The 16481-nt window shown below is 42.9% G+C and overlaps 1 protein-coding gene across 1 annotated transcript in view; it reads left to right on the top strand.

Moving 5' to 3' along the window:
* Positions 1 to 23: 23 nt before the first annotated feature.
* EIF3A (eukaryotic translation initiation factor 3 subunit A) overlaps positions 24 to 16481 on the top strand; it is a 45507-nt gene continuing 29049 nt past the window's right edge. The window contains exons 1-8 of the mRNA XM_084846090.1: positions 24 to 135; positions 11864 to 12054; positions 12415 to 12551; positions 12927 to 13090; positions 13439 to 13638; positions 14127 to 14335; positions 14538 to 14709; positions 15797 to 15901. Coding sequence (XP_084702216.1) covers positions 87 to 135; positions 11864 to 12054; positions 12415 to 12551; positions 12927 to 13090; positions 13439 to 13638; positions 14127 to 14335; positions 14538 to 14709; positions 15797 to 15901 — 1227 coding nt within the window. The 5' untranslated portion in view covers positions 24 to 86. The remainder of the gene's footprint in view (positions 136 to 11863; positions 12055 to 12414; positions 12552 to 12926; positions 13091 to 13438; positions 13639 to 14126; positions 14336 to 14537; positions 14710 to 15796; positions 15902 to 16481) is intronic.

The following is a 16481-nucleotide window of genomic DNA, read 5'->3' on the forward strand; positions in this document are numbered from 1 at the left end:
TGACGCCCTCCCTTTCCGGCCTTGCTTGCTTCCTGGCTGGGCGCTCCTAAGGGCTCGTTGCCGCGTGAGGAGAAGCCGTCGCCATCATGCCGGTCTATTTCCAGCGGCCCGAGAACGCCCTGAAGCGGGCGAATGGTGAGTGCGGGCTTCTGTGGGCCGCTCCTGGGCGGGCAGAGGCCGCCTCCGTCTCCTTTTCGTCTTCGCGCCCCGCCCGGCCGCCCTTCATTTTGCCCAGTAATGGAGGCTGAGGCCTAGGCTCCCGCCGCACTCGGAGAATGGCTCCTCCCTCGTTTCCCTGCCCTGGAGCGAACTCCCGGCTGGCCTACCAGCCCGGGAGGGCGAAGGAACAAGCCGCCCCGCCAGTTCCTGACTCTGCTATGGTAACACATTCTCTGCCCTTCCCCAGCACAGCCAAGCCTGTGCTGGGGAAGGGTGAGGGGGTGTGCGTGAGACGGGGAATGTGCGTGGCTTTTCCCATTTCCCGCAACTAAAACAAGAAGAAGCTTGCATATGCTCCGCTTGTCTCTGATGACTACCGTGTGATGTTGGTCATATTTTACATCTCAGATAAAAGTCGATCCCCCCGCCCTCGTATTCTGTCGGAGCATTTTTATTTTGGATACCTTCCCATACATATGTTCACAGTAGGGTTTCGAGATCCTGATCGCTGTTAAAACATTCACATTCCCTTTGTTTTCGGCTGAAATCTTGTTAAGTCGGTGCGCGGTTGGGGGTAGGAAGATGGAAAGACAGAGGGGGGAAATCTTTCTCGCCTTCCTTATTTAAAAGACATTGAACTGAGACGGCCCATTTTAAGACTCAAAAGTATGGGCTTCCTGCTGTGATGTGGAAGTAAAAACGTGGCAGTCTAAAGTTAACTTGATGATACTAAGCATATGGAACAATTCATGAAGTTAGGCAGGACAAAAACTGAACCATTCTTGCTTTCCACTATAACCCAGAAAACCTTTTATTGTTGGATAACTGCCCAAAGCTTCTTAAAGCTAGGTCAGAGAAAGAGAATTATTCAAGGAACTTGCTTATCTTAATTTAATTTGCAACATTGTGAAATGTATTCATGAAAATGTGCAACAGCTGAACAAGACAGAATTTAATAGTATTCAGGAAGTTCGTGGCCACCAAACTTGACACATCTCTTTAATCTGTTCTGTGTCCTTTACATAGTGCACTGAAAATTCCAGTAACACAACTCATTGGGTTAATATGTAGGGAGGTAAACACACCCACTTTTCAAAGCCAATTTAATGGCTTTTAAAACCAGTTCTAAGTGGTAGGGCTTCCTATGAGAGACTCACACTAAATATGTGAACGCATTGTAATTTGATTAAAGCAGGCTGTATGCAGTTACTGGAATGTATTGTATATTTATTAAGAATTGTAATAATCAGATGCAATTAGTTCTGACATTTCAGTTGAAAGTATTGGTAAAACATCAATTTTCATAAACATGCTTGTGTAGTTTCATTACCATTATATGGTCAAATGCACTACTTACATTTTTTTCATTTCTTGCATTCAAAAGGGCACTCTGTGGGCCATTCAGATGTAACACCAACTTATGGTTTGGTGTTAAAACAGGCAAGCTGTGGTTTGCAGACCTGGCTTGCTGCTAAGTGTAAGCCATAGTTTGCCTTTGGATCAAACAGAAAATGAAGGTTTGCTGCCGACAGGGATGGGGAATTACTAATCATGGCATGCAAAGGGAAGTGGGAGTGTGCGAGCATGAGGGTTCTCCTTGTCTTACCAAATTATAGCATGGTGCACTGACAGATACAAAATTTCCGGGAACTTTGAAGCCATAAGAAAAAATGGGAAAGTTGGGGGAAACTGAAAATATCTAAAATACTTACCAAGCTTAAACCTAACTTACTGTTTTAGCAGCATAAAATGTATACTTTCTAACTTAGCTTAATATAATTTATTGTATAATCTCCAGAGTGCTATGATTATTTCTTGCATTTCTGTACTGCCCCATAGCTGAAGTTCTCTGGGCAGTTTACAAAGATTAAAAAGCATTAAAATACAGCATACAGAGTTTAAAAACCATTTACATAAAACACAAACAAACGGTATAAACCGAGACAATATATTCCTAAAACCAACTTTGAGCACTGGCACTTTTGACACTGTTGTTCTTCTGGCTGTTCTTTTTGACACAAACATCTAAGAGGGTGATAACAACTGATGAGGCCTTTTCATACCTGATTCCTTTTGTGGTATGATAATATCAGGTTGTTGTTCCTTCATGGACTCAAACTTAATCCAACTGTTTAAATCTATCCTTTAAAGAATACACTACCACAAAAGGGATTAATAAAATATTGCATTCAATTACTGAAAGAACATAGTAGTAAATATGTTTGCTGGCTTGTTAGAAAATACACATTCAATTAATAAAAACGTAAATGCTTTTTCTTTGGACATCCCCATACTTTACAGAACAGACCTATTCTTATAATGTTCCTAACAACTTTTTGCCATGATCAACTTCATGTTAAGCCTAATATGGAAGGGCACCATTAAGTCTTGACAAATTTCAACATGGACACAAAAAATGGATTTACTTATGCCCTGTCAAAAGAATTGTGGGAAAACACTTAGGATGCAGTGAGTAAATAAACACACCAATGTAGGGCCACACAATATGTTGTTATGCCAACACCTCATGAAAGAGGTGATCTCAGGCATCATAGGCATACACAGACAGATACGCTTCTGCAAATAATTGGAATAGGAGTGTTAAGACCACTTGTTGCTGTTTAATTTTCTGAAAAATATTTATATATTTAAGAAATGTATACCTCACCTTTTCTGGCAGTTCAAGGAGGCTAACATTAATTGTATACAACCATTAAAATAGAATTAGAAGACATAAAACAACCTTATAAAAATGTATATTATCTTAAATCTTGTCTTTTAACTAAACTTTCAGGATCTATCTTGTCAGAGATTTAAATATTTTTCTAGGCTGGCTTTGGGCAGCTTTCATAAAAAAAACCCTATACACTTTTACCCAGAATTAAGATCCACTCTGTTTAGTAGAGCATATTCCCAGTTAAGCCCACATAGGACTGCAGCCTCAAAAGTATAAATTCCTTGAAGTGCAATCTATACATGTCTACTTAGAAGTAAACCGCATTGAATTCAATGGAGCTTACTCCCAGATAAGGGCACAATCCTATCGGGTTAGGCGGCCGCCTCTGAAGTTGCAGGTGACCGCCTATCCAATGCAGGACAGGAGCAGCACGGAGGGGATTGTCCCCTCTGCGCTTCATCCTCCAATTTCGGCTGTCTAGCCATGGGAAGTCGGAGCGGGGAGGGAGGGTGCAGGATGACGAATAGGAAGTGTTGAAACGGCACTTTTGCCCACCCCCAGGAATGCCCCATTTTTGCCGCTCCATGCTCCTCTTAGGAGCGCAGAGTGCAGGGCCGATCCGCACTGTCTATGAAGCAGCGCGGGAGGGAGTGGAGGTCGGTTCTAAGGGAACCGACCTATGGCCATCTAGCCGCTGACTAGCAGCCATAGGATTGTGCCCTAAGTCAGTATAGAATTGCAGCCTTAATTTGTAGAAACAAAACTGAATACAGTTTTCAAATACTACAGAGCAAGGGCTGCTAGTCATTGAACATTACTAGCTAGATGCATGTGTCTTAATTATTGACATTTGAGAAGAAGGAAAAATTTTGATCATAAAACCCACAAATTTTGTATTAAATGAAAGAATATGTATTATTTAGACAGAAACAGGCCTACATAGTCATAATATTAAGGGCTTATAAGTATATAGGGATATAAAGCTAAACTTTACAGCAACATGAACTCTGTAGTATACACAGGAATGATCCTCTAATGCTGTAGATTGTCTTGACATAAATATCCTCAAACTACACATTTTGAGTGACTAAAACTTTATCTTAAAGCATTTTACTCATTCCAAAAGAGAAATTATCTCATAGGAAGCATTTTCCCATTGTTCCCCCACATTTACAGTTTTTGTATTGGAAGAATTGAAAAAAGTCCCTGGGGGTGGCAGGAAGTACTTTTCCTTGAATGTTTCCATTTTTCCCAGGCCTTCACATCTCTAAATGCTCCCCTCATCTAACATCTAGGACAGGGTTGAAAACCTGTGGCCTTCCAGATGTTGTAGGATTACAACTCCCATCAGTCCCAGCCAGCATGGTCAATGGTCAGAGATGAAATGAGTTGAAGTCCGGCAACATCTGGATGGCAACACATTACCCATCCCTGATTATGAGATACTTGTGCACATTGACAGAATCTTAAAGACACAGGCAGAGCAAACCTATGGCCCCTAGATAGCATCTGCAGTACCATAGATTGCCGCAAATCTCCACAGCTGTAGACAGGTATGAGCAGGGAGAAGGAGATCTAATTGTGAATCTCTGCCCGCTCCCACTTGCTGTGGAAATCTGTCTTGCACCTCTTTTCGAGGTCAGAACAGCTGGGGAGGGTGGAAAGAGTGTGTTCTGGTGGGACGGGGAAGGTGAGGAGTGGGTTCACAAGATCCAGAAGCCTCTCCATCATCTGTCCCCCCCACTGGAATGTAAGGAAACTAGACAGGCCAAGAGGGCCATCAAACCTGAACAACAAAATTGAAGGAGCCTGCGTGGCTCTTGCCAGCTGGGCTTTGGATAGACAGAGGGCTCTGTTTCAGAGCCCTCTCTTTATTGATAAGAGCAGCCCATAGGATTGCTGTCTTAACTGCTTTGAAAGCTAAATGGTACTAACTTACAGATAGTGAATTCGTGGATAAATGACTAGAAAGTTGATCTTGAAGTTGTTTGGCATCTATCATTTTATTACGTTTATAATTGTGGAGCCAAGAATCTTTTGAGGAAGTATCTTTAGGGACATAGATGAATTTCAAAATTGGAAAGTTGATTTAAATCAAGAAAAAACACCTGTTTATTTAAATCATATTTCCAATTTTGAAATTCATATATTTCCTCAACAAACATGCCATATCAATATGTGTTTAAATATTTTTAAAATATTGCAGGTGGTATATACATCTATTAAATAATCACATTGAGGTGAATCTGCACTTGGTCATACTTAGAGTAGACCCAATGAAATAATTGACAAGTCTCATTGGTTTTAATGGGTCTACTCTTAAGTATGACTAAGGGCGCAATCCTATGAAGATAGTCAGCAGCCTTGGAACTTGGAGGCTGCTGCCTATCTAATGCAGGGCAGCTGGAGCTTGGAGGCAATCTTTGCCTCTGCTCTCCAGTTGTCCTGCATTCCTGCTAGATATTTTGCCCATCTGGCAGTGGTGTTTTGGAACAGATGGGAAGGTGGCTGTGGTGGGCATAGGATACACCCCCGTCTCCTCTTCGCCCTCAGGAATACCCCCTTTTCCCATCTCCATGCTCTTGTTTCTGAGTGTGGCGTCGTATCCAGAACTACACGGGCTATGAGGGGGAGGGGAGCAGTTTCTGGGCTCTGAGATCAGACCCCTGTTTCTGACCTCAGAGCCCAGAAACTGAACAATCCTATGTCCCCCCAGATGCTATCTAGGGGACATAGGATTACTCTCCTAGTCTAGATCTAAGCCATTAGTTTGCAAAGAAATATGACCTTTCTATAACCAAAGAGCATAATTCAAAACCATTGGCCATGGAGCCAACTTGTACTGCAACTTTTGTACTGCAAAACTATTTCTGCTTGGAAAGGATTCAGAATTTCTATTTGTTGTTCTCTGTACATGTACAGGAATAGTATTCTTGTAAGCAAGATCGCTTAAAGAGCAATCCTATACCCACTTACCTAGGAATAAGCTCTATGGAACTCAGTAGGACTTATTTCTGAGTAAACATATATAGGTCTATGATGTTACTATCCAGTGTGAGATTCTGAGAATCAGCACTGTGTAGTGGTTAGAATGTTGAACTAGGACTTTTGAGACACAGGTTTAAATGTGTACTTAGCTGTGAAGCTTACATTATGACCATGGGCCAGTCACTATCAGCCTCAACTACCTTCCAGGGTTGTTGTGAAGATAGAATGGAGGGGAGAGGAGAATAGAAACAAGAGGATAGAACCAACCTAGCCACAGTAGTACATGCGCTGGTAACTTCCCGATTAGACTATTGCAATGCACTTTATGTGGGGCTGCCCCTGAAGATGACTCGGAAGTTGCAGCTAGTGCAAAATGCAGCAGTTAGACTGCTGACCGGAACACCTCATAAAATCCATATAACACCAGTTTTAAAGGAATTGCACTTGCTACCAATACGCTTCCAGTCTGAATACAAGGTTTTGGTGATGACATTTAAAGCCCTAAGTGGCTTGGGACCTCAATATTTGAGGGAGCGCCTCTCCCTATATATGCCTGCCCAAGAACTGAGATCAGTTGGAGGGGCCCTTCTCTGTATCCCACCAGTATGAGACATACACTATGGTGGGACGTGGGAGAGAGCCTTCTCTGCTGTGGCACCCCGGTTGTGGAATGCCTTCCCCTTGGAGGCCTGATTGGCACAGACATTGGTCTTGTTTCAGCGCCAAGTAAAAACATAGCTTTTTACCAAAGCCTTTGAGGGCTAAATTCATTTCCTAGCCCATTGTTTTAACTGTTTTATTGTTTTAGATTTTAACTGGTTTTAGCTTGTTTAATAGTTTAATGTGTTTTAGGTGTTTAAATTATTTATTGTTTTATGCTGTTTAAATTGATTTTATCTGTATGCTGCCCTGAGCTTTCAGTGATATAGGGCAGGATAGAAATGTTTCAAATAAATAAATAAATAAAAGAGCTCCTTGGAATAAAGGTTGGATAAATATAATTGTGAAAGCTATATTGCTGATATCCTGTGTGCATTTACTTAGAAGTGAATCACTGACTTTTGAATTGACATGCATAGGATCATGCTTTAACAAGTCTCCATAAGCAAAGGGTGGTAGTAATCTGTAATTTTTTTCCATAAGATCGAAAGCATGCAATCCTATACATGTTTAGACAGAAAAAAATCCTACAGCTGGCTGGCTGGGGAATTCTGGGAGCTGTAGGGCTTCTTTTTGGAGGGGCTACATAAGCTGGCTGGCTGAGGTGGCCTGGGAGAGCCAGGGCCTGCAGGAGAAGCCACCACCACCGGGGAAGAGGCGTGCCTGCTGCTGCTGGGCCTGCTGCTGCCGCCGCTGCTGCCGCCACCACCACCACCACCAGGCCTTCCCTGTAGACTTCTGCCTGGCAGACTGCTAGTCCCTGCAGGACCAGGCCCCCAGGTACTGAGCCAGCTGTGCTGCTCCATCTGCCCCTCCCTGGAGGGGCTATATAAGCTGGCTGGCTGAGGTGGCCTGGGAGAGCCAGGGCCTGCAGGAGAAGCCACCACCACTGGGGAAGAGGCGTGCCTGCTGCTGCTGGGCCTGCCGCTGCCGCCGCCGCCACCGCCACCACCACAACCACCACCACCAGGCCTCCCTGTGGACTCCTGCCTGGCATTATTTTTAAGGGGAATTTTAATTGTTTTTTTTTTTTTCTGGGGAATTTTGTTGTGTTTTTAGGGGTGGGTAGCCTGCCTGATAGGCGGGAGTGAGGGGGCATGTGTCCACCTGATGGAGGCAGTGGGGGGAGTGTTGGGGGCCAGAACATACCGAGGCTGGGCGGCAGGCGCTGGCAGAACGCTAGGGGCAGGCCATGGCAGGTAAGGGGAACAAGGGAGAGATGTGTAATATCTGTCCCCTGCTCCGGGCCTGTCCAGAGCCAAAGGATGGTTGGGGGAGGCGTGACCCCATCTTCTGGCCTTCGTTTGCTGCTCTGCAATGCCAAGTCTGTTACCCAGAAAACCTCCCTCATCCATGACATGATCCTTGATGAGGGTGCAGACCTGGCATGTATTACGGAGACCTGGCTGGCCGAGGCTGCTGCTCCAACCCTTGCAGCCATGTGTCCAGCTGGATTTTCGTATGCACAGCAGCCGAGGGCTGGGGATCGGGGAGGGAGAGTGGCTGTTATCTACCGAGAGTCCTTGGTCTTCACCAGACCCCCTCTCCGGGAGACCAAGGTTGCTGAGTGCATGTACTGGAGGTTGGGCCCGAAGGGCAGTCTGGGGATTCTGCTTGTGTACCGTCCACCCCGCTGCACAACTGACTCCCTGGCCGAGGTGCTTGAGGTGGTCTCTGATGTGCGTGTACAGTCCCCTAACTTTTTGGTGTTGGGGGACTTCAACATACATTCAGAGGCCATCCTCACAGGAGCACCTCGGGACTTCATGGAGACCATGGCCTCCTGGGAGCTGCACCATATTCTAACTGGGAGCCGGTCATGCACTAGACCTTGTGTTTGTTTCTGGAGAAGCGGGGAGTGATCTGGAAGTCGGGGGTATATCCACCATCCCCTTGTCATGGTCAGATCACTATCTGGTGACGTTGGACTTCTCGGTTCCACAACCCCTCTGCAGGGGTGGAGGACCCATTAAAATGGTCCGCCCCAGGCGTCTTATGGATCCAAATGGATTCCTGAACGTGCTTGGGGATTCTCTGGAGCACGCCAACGGCCACTCGGTCGAGACCCTGGTGGGTGGCTGGAATGCCGCAATCACTGGGGCATTAGATTGGGTGGCTCCGAAACGCCCTCTCCCCCGAACAGGGCTCGGACTGCACCATGGTTCAATCCGTGGTTACGAGCTCTGAAACAGGAGGTGAGATGGCTAGAGCGCCAGTGGCGGAAGTCTCGCTCCAAAGACGATCAGAGACGGGCTAGAGCTGTATCTTCAGCCTATCACGTGGCGGTGAAGGCAGCAAAAAAGGAATATTATGCTGCCTCCATTGCGTCTGCAGAGTGCTGTCCCAGGACGCTGTTCCAAGTGGTCCGGAGCCTGGTCGGTCCTGTGGCTCCTGAACCACTGGAGCATTCTAGGGCCTCCTGTGAGGCCTTGGCAAGGCACTTTGCAGATAAAATTGATCAGATTAGGTGTGTTACTCTGCACGTTGTGGATACAGTTAGTGAGCAAGAGGTGGCCTGTGGCAAACCGGTTTTGTGGGACTGGTTCCAGCTTCTTCCTCCTGATGAAGTGGACAAGGTGCTTTCATCTGTACGGCCGACCACCTGCTTACTTGATCCTTGCCCATCTTGGGTCATTATGGGCTGCAGAGAGAGACTGGGTGAGGGGATCAGGGCGGTGGTGAACGCCTCCCTTGAGGAGAGAGTGATGCCATCAGCCCTCAAGGAGGCAGTGATAAGACCGCTCTTAAAGAAGCCCTCCTTGGATCCTCAAGTTCTGAACAACTTTTGCCCAGTCTCAAACCTGCCATTTTGGGGCAAGGTGATTGAGCGGGTGGTGGCGGTGCAGTTGAAGGCACACTTGGAAGAAACTGATTATCTAGACCCATTTCAGTTGGGCTTCAGACTTGGGCATGGGACAGAAACGGCCTTGGTCGCCTTGGTGGATGATATGAGGAGGGCTCAGGATAGGGGTGAATGCTCCTTCCTTGTTCTCCTCGACCTCTCAGCGGCTTTTGATACCGTTGACCACGGTATCCTCCTGGACCGCCTGGAGGGGTTGGGCATTGGAGACAACATATTGTGGTGGTTCCGGTCCTTTCTCTCTGGCAGGTACCAGAGGGTAGCACTGGGAGAGGAGGTTTCGGACCTGTGGCCACTCACTTGTGGGGTGCCACAGGGTTCCATCCTCTCCCCCATGCTATTTAACATTTATGTGAAGCTGCTAGGGGCTATCATCAGGAGGTTTGGGGTACGGTGTCATCAATATGCGGATGACACGCAGCTCTACCTCTCATTCAAATCTTCACCAAGGTTGGCCGTAGAATCCCTGTCCAAATGTCTGGAGACGGTGAGTGGCTGGATGGGGAGGAATAAGCTGAACCCTGACAAGACCGAGGTACTTTTGGTGGGAGACAAGAGGAGGCTGGGGGATGTTGACCTGGTGTTGAATGGGGTACGGCTACCCTTGAAAGACCAGGTCCGCAGCCTGGGGGTCATTTTGGACTCCCAGTTGTCCATGGAGGCTCAGGTGTCAGCTGTGAGCCGGGCAGCGCTGTATCAACTCCATCTGATACGGCGGCTGCACCCCTTCCTTCCTGTCCATCTGCTCCCATTGGTAGTACATGCCTGGTCTCCTCTCGTTTAGACTACTGTAATGCGCTCTACGTGGGGTTACCCTTGAAGACGGTTCGGAAGCTGCAGCTGGTAGAGAACGCGGTGGCTCGCCTGATTAAAGGAGTTGCACTGGTTACTGATTAAAGGAGTTGCACTGGTTCTGGATCTTGCTGAAGGAGTTGCACTGGTTACCAGTTGTTTTCTGGGCCAAATTCAAGGTGTTGGTTTTGACCTTTAAAACCCTATATGGTTCCGGCCCAGCCTATCTTAAGGAGCGCCTCCAGCAGCACCAGACAGGCCGCTTAACAAGATCAGCCTCGGATGGCCTTCTCTCTGTCCCATCAGCCAGGACAGCTAGACTGGTGGGGACGAGGGAGAGGGCCTTTTCTGTGGTGGTCCCCACTCTGTGGAACTCCCTCCCTAGGGAACTCCGTCATGCCCCCTCTTTAATGAGCTTCCGTCGTGCATTAAAAACGTGGTTGTTCAGGCAGGCATTTGGGGTGGGTTAGGGTATTTTAGAAAATGTTTTTATTGTAGAATTTTATTGTTTTAAACTGTTTTATTGTATGTTGTACATCGCCCAGAGTGGCTGGGTGACCAGCCAGATGGGCGATTAATAAATTTAATAATAAAATAATAATAAATTTAATAATTTAATTTAATAATAATAAATTTCTGTCTAAACATGCATAGTATTGTATCCCAAATGTCCCTTTTTAGTTTGTAGAGTCATAAATATTTAGAATTTGAAAATTAAAAAACATTTGCAGAACTTAGCTGGAGGGAATAAATGACATTTCCTTGCTACAAATTGTATAATTTCCCACCATATTCTTAGACACATAAAACATCTGCTTAACAAAAACTCTAAGCCTTACTTTGTTACAACCTTTACTTTTTTCTAAAAGGAAAAGAAAGCTAGACAATCTTACCAAGAACTTTTAAGCATTTTATAATCCTTGATCATTTTTCAACAATGGCTGATTCATAGGAGAAAAGAAGTACCATACCCAGTATGATTCCCCTTCATTAAATACAATCAATATAACCCCTTTCAGTTCAGGCTAACATTTTCAAACAATAGAAGCGTTCAATTTTCCTAATGTTTTAAATTTCTAGTCTGAACTTGGATTGGAAAAGTTTGCATATCAGAAAGCGTAGGGAAGGAAAAGAAGAGTGAAATCATGCTCAGTCTGACATATCTCAGTCCCAGGTATAGCTCAGATTGAAAAGACATGGAAATGTGAGCAACTTAGAAGTTGCTCTATGTGAGAATTCTTGTTGAAGCTGCGAGAAATTCCAAGGTTGCAAAGAGAGATTCAACATGGTTGCATTCAGTCTCCATGTGTTAGAGTAGATGGTCCTGTGTTAAGATGGGCAGGAATTTATGCAACTAAAACATTGCAGGGGTTAATTGTCCATTAGCTTCCTGAAGTCATTTTATCATCTTGTGAATTTAGGGACAAGTTCAAAAAGGCTATTAGCCCACAGAAAGGTTACTTAACTGTTTTCCTATGTCAGTAATTTGTGACATATCAATATCCTGAAAAGGGAAAAAAATACTTCCCCCATTTACAGAAGTTGCTCATCCTAGTGTCCTGGAAGTGATTCTTTTTTTCCACAAGCAGCCTGGAGAGTGGCTGTTTATAAGCCGGAGCTTGGAGCATATCCACTGCCCCCTGTTTTACTCAGGATATTTCTTTACACAGAAATAGGCTCTTGTTTGTTCTGGGAGTGAGTGTTTAATGGCAGTCTATTTTTTTCAGAATTTCTTGAGGTTGGAAAGAAGCAACCTGCTCTTGATGTTCTCTACGATGTTATGAAAAGTAAAAAACACCGAACATGGCAAAAGATCCACGAGCCAATTATGCTAAAGTACCTGGAACTCTGTGTGGACCTCAGGAAGAGCCACCTGGCAAAGGAAGGGTTATATCAGTACAAGAATATTTGCCAACAGGTATAAGCTTTAAAAAGTTTAATCATATTTATAGTAGGAAGTTAGAAAACCAGCATTTTAATAAGTTTAATATTTGGAGATTTGTTGGTGCCTTAATTTATATGCAAGTTGTCTGTAAAACAGCTTGGTAGGATTCACCTTTTAGACATGTTTAGCATAATAATTGATTCCTAAAACCATTCGGTTCTTCTGGAATCTGAATAGTAGCAACAAAACACATTTGTTCTCAGGTGTATTGGTTATATAATTTTTACTTGCTATATTCTGCTATATTTTGCTATCATAATTTGAGTCTCCTATATAAATTCTATCCATTTGTGTCTAAGAAAAGCTACTTAAGCTGTTTCAATTTTGATACAGGTGAATATCAAGTCCTTGGAGGATGTAGTTCGGGCTTATTTAAAACTAGCAGAAGAAAAAACTGAAGCTGCTAAAGAAGAGTCCCAGCAGATGGTGCTAGATATAGAAGACTTGGATAATATTCAGACTCCAGAGAGGTGGGAGGCTGTGCTATGATCTTATAGTTTGAGGTTTGCTTTTGTCTATATTAAGTGTACTTAGTGAAAAAAAATTGCCCAACTAATTTATGATCTTGTGGCCTACCATATGCAAACCTTTACAAAGAAGATTATTTTCTGGGCTTATGCCTCGCTCAGTCAGACCATATTTCAACTTGGAGTGATGTGGCAGGTCCATAGCTGGCTCAAATAAAAAAATGCATTCTCTTGACCTTGAAACATGCATTCAAACTATGCTGTAGTCCTGTCATTAGCATTTCATTGTGCTGCTTTGTACGAATCTTGGCAGGTGAAATAAATGTGAGGAATAGATTATATACAATAAAATATTCCTTTCTGGTTTTTTGACTACAGTGTTCTCCTAAGTGCTGTAAGTGGGGAAGATACTCAGGATCGTACTGATCGGTTACTTTTGACTCCCTGGGTTAAGTTTCTATGGGAATCATACAGGCAGTGTTTGGACCTTCTCAGAAACAATTCTAGAGTGGAACGGCTCTACCATGATATTGCGCAACAAGGTAAAATGCAAATTACTATGAGACTTACACAGCTTCTAAATGCAAAAGGTTTAAAAGGTTTGGATTTCTTATTGGTTGCCTATGACTGACAAATGGAGGGATGAGCAATAAAAAAAAGCAAACTAGAAATCTTGTTAGTTTTAATTAAAATATGTATTTTAAAGGAACAATTCAAGTAATACCTGGCTTTTCATTTAGGAACTGAGCAGAAGTAGTAAACCTTTTTGTAAGAACAAGATGATTAATGCCTCAAACATATTTCGGGGCTTAATAAATATTTTTTGCACGAGTTAAATTGTGTCTTTAACTACTAAAACATAAAATGTTTCGAATCATTTAATCTTGCAGCTTTCAAGTTCTGTTTACAATATACGCGTAAGGCTGAGTTTCGCAAACTCTGTGACAACTTAAGAATGCATTTGGGTCAGATCCAGCGTCATCACAATCAGAGTACAGCCATTAATCTCAATAATCCAGAGAGTCAGTCGATGCACTTGGAGACCAGGCTTGTACAGTTGGATAGTGCTATCAGCATGGAACTGTGGCAGGTGTGTACTTACCCAATATGGAGGCATTGATCTGTTTCTTTTTGTTTCTTTGAATCTTCAAATTCATTGTGTTGTATCCAATGATGTCCTTCCACCAATGGAATGGATGCTGCTGGCAGGTCAGATTTTCCTTGCACCTTCTTGCACGCATCCCAGATTCACTTTAGAGAGTTAGGAGATCCTCCAGAAGAGATTTGGGGGACATAGGGTGTCTGTAGGGGAGAGGAGAGGAAGGGAAATTCCATTTGTGAGAGCAGATGTCCGTTTGCATAACGTTGGATTTAACTGATTAAGCTTTAAATTCTGTTTCATATTTTAAGAGATCTTGTAGTGTAGAGCTCCGCGAGTAAACTTTGTAGGACAATACTACATGTAATTGTATGTACAATTTATTAATAAGGTTTCTTGCTTAGGCTCACAACTTGACATGAGTATATACTTCTGTGTATCAAATATAACTATTGTATTGCATTGTACTATGTTTTCAGGAAGCCTTCAAAGCTGTGGAGGATATACATGGATTATTCTCCTTGTCCAAAAAACCACCAAAGCCCCAGCTGATGGCAAACTATTATCATAAAGTTTCTACTGTCTTCTGGAAATCGGGAAATGCACTCTTTCATGCATCCACACTTCATCGCCTTTACCATCTTTCAAGGGAAATGCGAAAGAATCTCACACAGGAGGAGATGCAAAGGTGGGGAAACTTACGGTTTTGGGTGGTTTTGTTTTGATTTTGAAGTAGCGTTAATAGTGTGTTACAAGTAGCAGTTGGACATTTAAAAGTTGTAAATTAGACCATTTTATCATCTGGAATGGAGAGCAAGGTAATTTAACTGTTTAAAAATTAATGAAGGAATAGTATTCCAAGTTTATTTCTTCCAAACGTTTGTGTGTAGGATGTCAACAAGAGTTCTTTTGGCCACTCTGTCAATTCCAATAACTCCTGAACGAACTGACATTGCTCGGCTTCTGGACATGGATGGCATAATTGTTGAAAAGCAGCGGCGATTGGCAACACTGTTGGGCCTCCAGGCCCCACCTACACGCATTTCTCTTATTAATGATATGGTAAGTAACATTTCATAAATCATTTTTACATAGTGGTCATCCTTGTTCTTTAATAAAAAATTATAACTATGTAAACTTTTTTTTCATAAACTCGGGTCAAAACATCCAAAGAAGTTTGCATCCTTGGTTGAAAGGAACTGTAGTAAAACTTAGATAATAAATTTAGAATGAAATTTAGAATGCATAGAACTAACGAAAGCTAAAAGTTTCATTCATTTCATTACAAATATGACTTTGTCTCTACAATCCACTCTAGCTGCGAGCTGCAGCAGAAGCTGGAATTCCTTAATGTTCTCCATCAGGGGTGGGGAACTTTGGGTGCTCTGTGGGCCACTTTCCACCTCCTGGATGCCTGGCTGGGCTGTACTGCTGCCAATGTGGCAAATTTCAGTGGGGGCCACGTCTTGCCCACCCCTGTTTTGTATCTTCAGGAAATGACTTTGGACTTGCTTTCCCATATAATTTGCTTCCCCATTGTATTAATTACTATCCTAATAATTTTAGTACTTTTGATTTTAGAGGGGTTTGTGCATACAGTTTAAGAATGGTGATTTTATATTTGTATTACTATATTATGTTTTTTTATTGGTACCCTAAATAAGGGCTTTGAGTGATTTAAAAGGTGGCTTAGAAATGTGTTAATTAACTTGTAAAGGTGACATTCTAGGCATTTCAGCATGTGGAGATGTAACAGAAGCATACATTTACTTGCAAATTAAATGCTTATTGATAGATATCTATGGGCCAGTTCACACATCATGGAGGCAAATTGTGGGTTAATTAACCATGATTTGCTAGGATGTGCACCGCATTCAAGCCATTTTTGATTTGCATAAATGCCCTTTTAATAGATTGTTAGCATGATGTCCAGACCTGGGCACTCTGTGTTGTTTATGGGTTAGACAATCCAGAGTTAACCTATAATTTGTTAACCCACAATTTGCCACTGTGATATATGAACCAGGTCTGTGTCATATTTTGACTATTTTAAATTATGAATCCTTTTTGTGTTTAAGCAGATCTATTGAGATAAATTGGTGTTACAGCTTGTTCAGATTGTTACTTAAAAATTCATCATGTCTCATAGGTGAGATTCAATGTAGTACAGTATGTTGTCCCAGATGTAAAGGAACTTTATAACTGGCTTGAAGTAGATTTTCATCCACTGAAGTTATGTGGCCGTGTATGCAAGGTAAGTGTTAAAGTTTGAGGCAGATCTATTTCTTGCAAAAAAAAGTTGTAGCCTATCTTGATCATTCTGTAAGGCATTCCCACTGTTTCTTACTTCGTTTTGTGCAGTGACCCCCTAATTTATCATGCACGATTGTAGTTTGTCTTAATTCATGTAGGAATGATAACAAACCTTTACTACAAAAATTGCTTTTGAAATGCTAACTCTTCAGAGTGTGTGTTTCCCTTTTAATGCATTACTTTATTTCACTATAATTAGCATTCCAATCTGTTTCTAGAATTTCTAACTGGATGAAAATGTTGACTGAATTTGCATTCTTATAAATATTACCAATTTAAACACTACCTGTTCACACAGCTTTGCAATGGCCTTTTAGTTCCTCTTCATTGTACTGGTAGAAGTGACATGGAAAAGAGAATAGCAAGAATAAGTTCCTGAATTTGTTTTTTAAGTGTTTGATCGAGATGGTGTTGCGCAGCCAAAAAATGGAATATCTGCCTCTTCCAGTGCAATCTTATACATGTTTACTCAGAAATATTTCCCACTGTGTTCACGAGTGTAGCCTTAGTTGATATGTGGG

Source organism: Heloderma suspectum, chromosome 3, assembly GCF_057233095.1.
Source record: "Heloderma suspectum isolate Gila_16-S chromosome 3, 16-S_ref, whole genome shotgun sequence".
In the NCBI taxonomy this organism is placed as follows: Eukaryota; Metazoa; Chordata; class Lepidosauria; order Squamata; family Helodermatidae; genus Heloderma; species Heloderma suspectum.